This window comes from Phytophthora parasitica (assembly GCF_000247585.1).
Source record: "Phytophthora parasitica INRA-310 unplaced genomic scaffold supercont2.43, whole genome shotgun sequence".
NCBI classification, from domain to species: Eukaryota; Oomycota; class Peronosporomycetes; order Peronosporales; family Peronosporaceae; genus Phytophthora; species Phytophthora nicotianae.
Genome location: NW_008649029.1, coordinates 185,130 through 186,497, shown reverse-complemented (window position 1 = coordinate 186,497; position 1,368 = coordinate 185,130). Strand labels below are relative to the sequence as shown.

At 57.7% G+C, this 1,368-nt stretch overlaps 2 protein-coding genes across 2 annotated transcripts; both read left to right on the top strand.

Moving 5' to 3' along the window:
• Positions 1-558: 558 nt before the first annotated feature.
• PPTG_14450 (hypothetical protein) lies at positions 559-960 on the top strand (the record flags this gene model as incomplete). Its single annotated transcript, XM_008911761.1, has 1 exon — positions 559-960. One exon carries the CDS (start codon positions 559-561, stop codon positions 958-960), a length of 402 nt encoding a protein of 133 aa, XP_008910009.1.
• Positions 961-983: 23 nt separating this feature from the next.
• On the top strand, positions 984-1,295 carry PPTG_14449 (hypothetical protein; the record flags this gene model as incomplete). Its single annotated transcript, XM_008911760.1, has 1 exon — positions 984-1,295. One exon carries the CDS (start codon positions 984-986, stop codon positions 1,293-1,295), a length of 312 nt encoding a protein of 103 aa, XP_008910008.1.
• Positions 1,296-1,368: the final 73 nt, after the last annotated feature.

Genomic DNA, 1,368 nt, shown 5'->3' with positions numbered 1-1,368 from the left:
CGGGAACACAAGGTGAGCCCTCAGCAACCCCACGCTTATCGGAGTACCCCCTCCGTTAGTCGGCAGTCCAGGGCACTGTGTGTCCGAGTGGATCGCAACGTTATTTTGTGACTACCACTCCACCACACCCGTCTGGCGAATGTCCTGCGCAGATCAGGGGACGACATTATGGCCATGGAAGAAGCGGCGATCACGATAACAGGGGATCCACTCCGTTCGAGGAATTTGGGAAGGCGGCAGGTCCGCTAGCTCATCGTTGGAAAGAGGGCCGGATGGCGGTCCAAACCGATCCCGATTGCGACTCTCCGGAGTCGTCGAGTCGCTGCCGCTCTTGGCGGTATCCGAATCAAGAACGCGGGTAGAGCTGGATCTGCTGGAGGGACTATCGCCGCCGTGAGAAGGTTCACCCGACGCTGCTGAATGAAGAAGGACCAGCAGAGCGGCAGTGCGCTGGGAGGAGCTCTGTCGACAGAAACGAAGAGGAAGATCTTCTTGAAGTGAAACCTCAACCCTCTCCCTATGCCTCCTCAGGAGGCACCGCGGATCGCGATGTGAATCATGATCCGCCCCGGTGAGGAACCTAAGGTGAAAACCGAAGAAACCCCACCAACCACCGCTCCGTTAACGCAAAAATCCTCGAAGAAGAAGAAGTCGAAAGCTTGGCGGAAGAAGCTCAAGGCACCAGCACACTCGGACGCCGATAGTCGTGACGAGATCGCAGCGACTTGGTCTGACGATCAGCTGGAAGAAGCGTACAACCGGAATGAGCTCCAAGCGTTCTTAGTCACGAACCCAGTGATGAAGATCGTACAGCTGCGGATGCCTGGGTCACTAAAGGGACCGGTGACACCGCCATCAGTGACGACGCACAAGCTGGACGCTGTGAAGGCTGTGTTGAGTCTGCTGATGGACGCCGGTATCACGCCAGGCTCCTTTGCAGCGAAGGATTGTTTCATCTAGACCTTGAAGCGATCCAGAACACGATGTCGGAGCTCTCCGAGAAGCTGAAGGCGCTGGTTGGAGAGTCGGAGCCTCAGACAAAGGTCGAGACCAAGCTGGAAGCCGCGCCGACCCAGCTCCCTGGATCGGTTTCGCCGACTGGATCGTCCCAACACTCGCACTACTCGTCAGCGACCTTGTTGACCGACTCGGACAGTTCGGAAGGAGTTGAGCGAAAGCAGCTCGGCCCTTCAGGAGCTGCGACGCTGCAAACAAGATCGCAGCGTGTGTCGAACGTGACGTCCAAGACGAACGCTCCTGCGGCAGCCAGAAGATCGAACGAAAATCCAGACTGACTGCAGACGTTCTTCAACTCGGCGATGGAACGCTTCCTGAAGGAGCAACGTGCCGCACAGGGGACGCCAACAG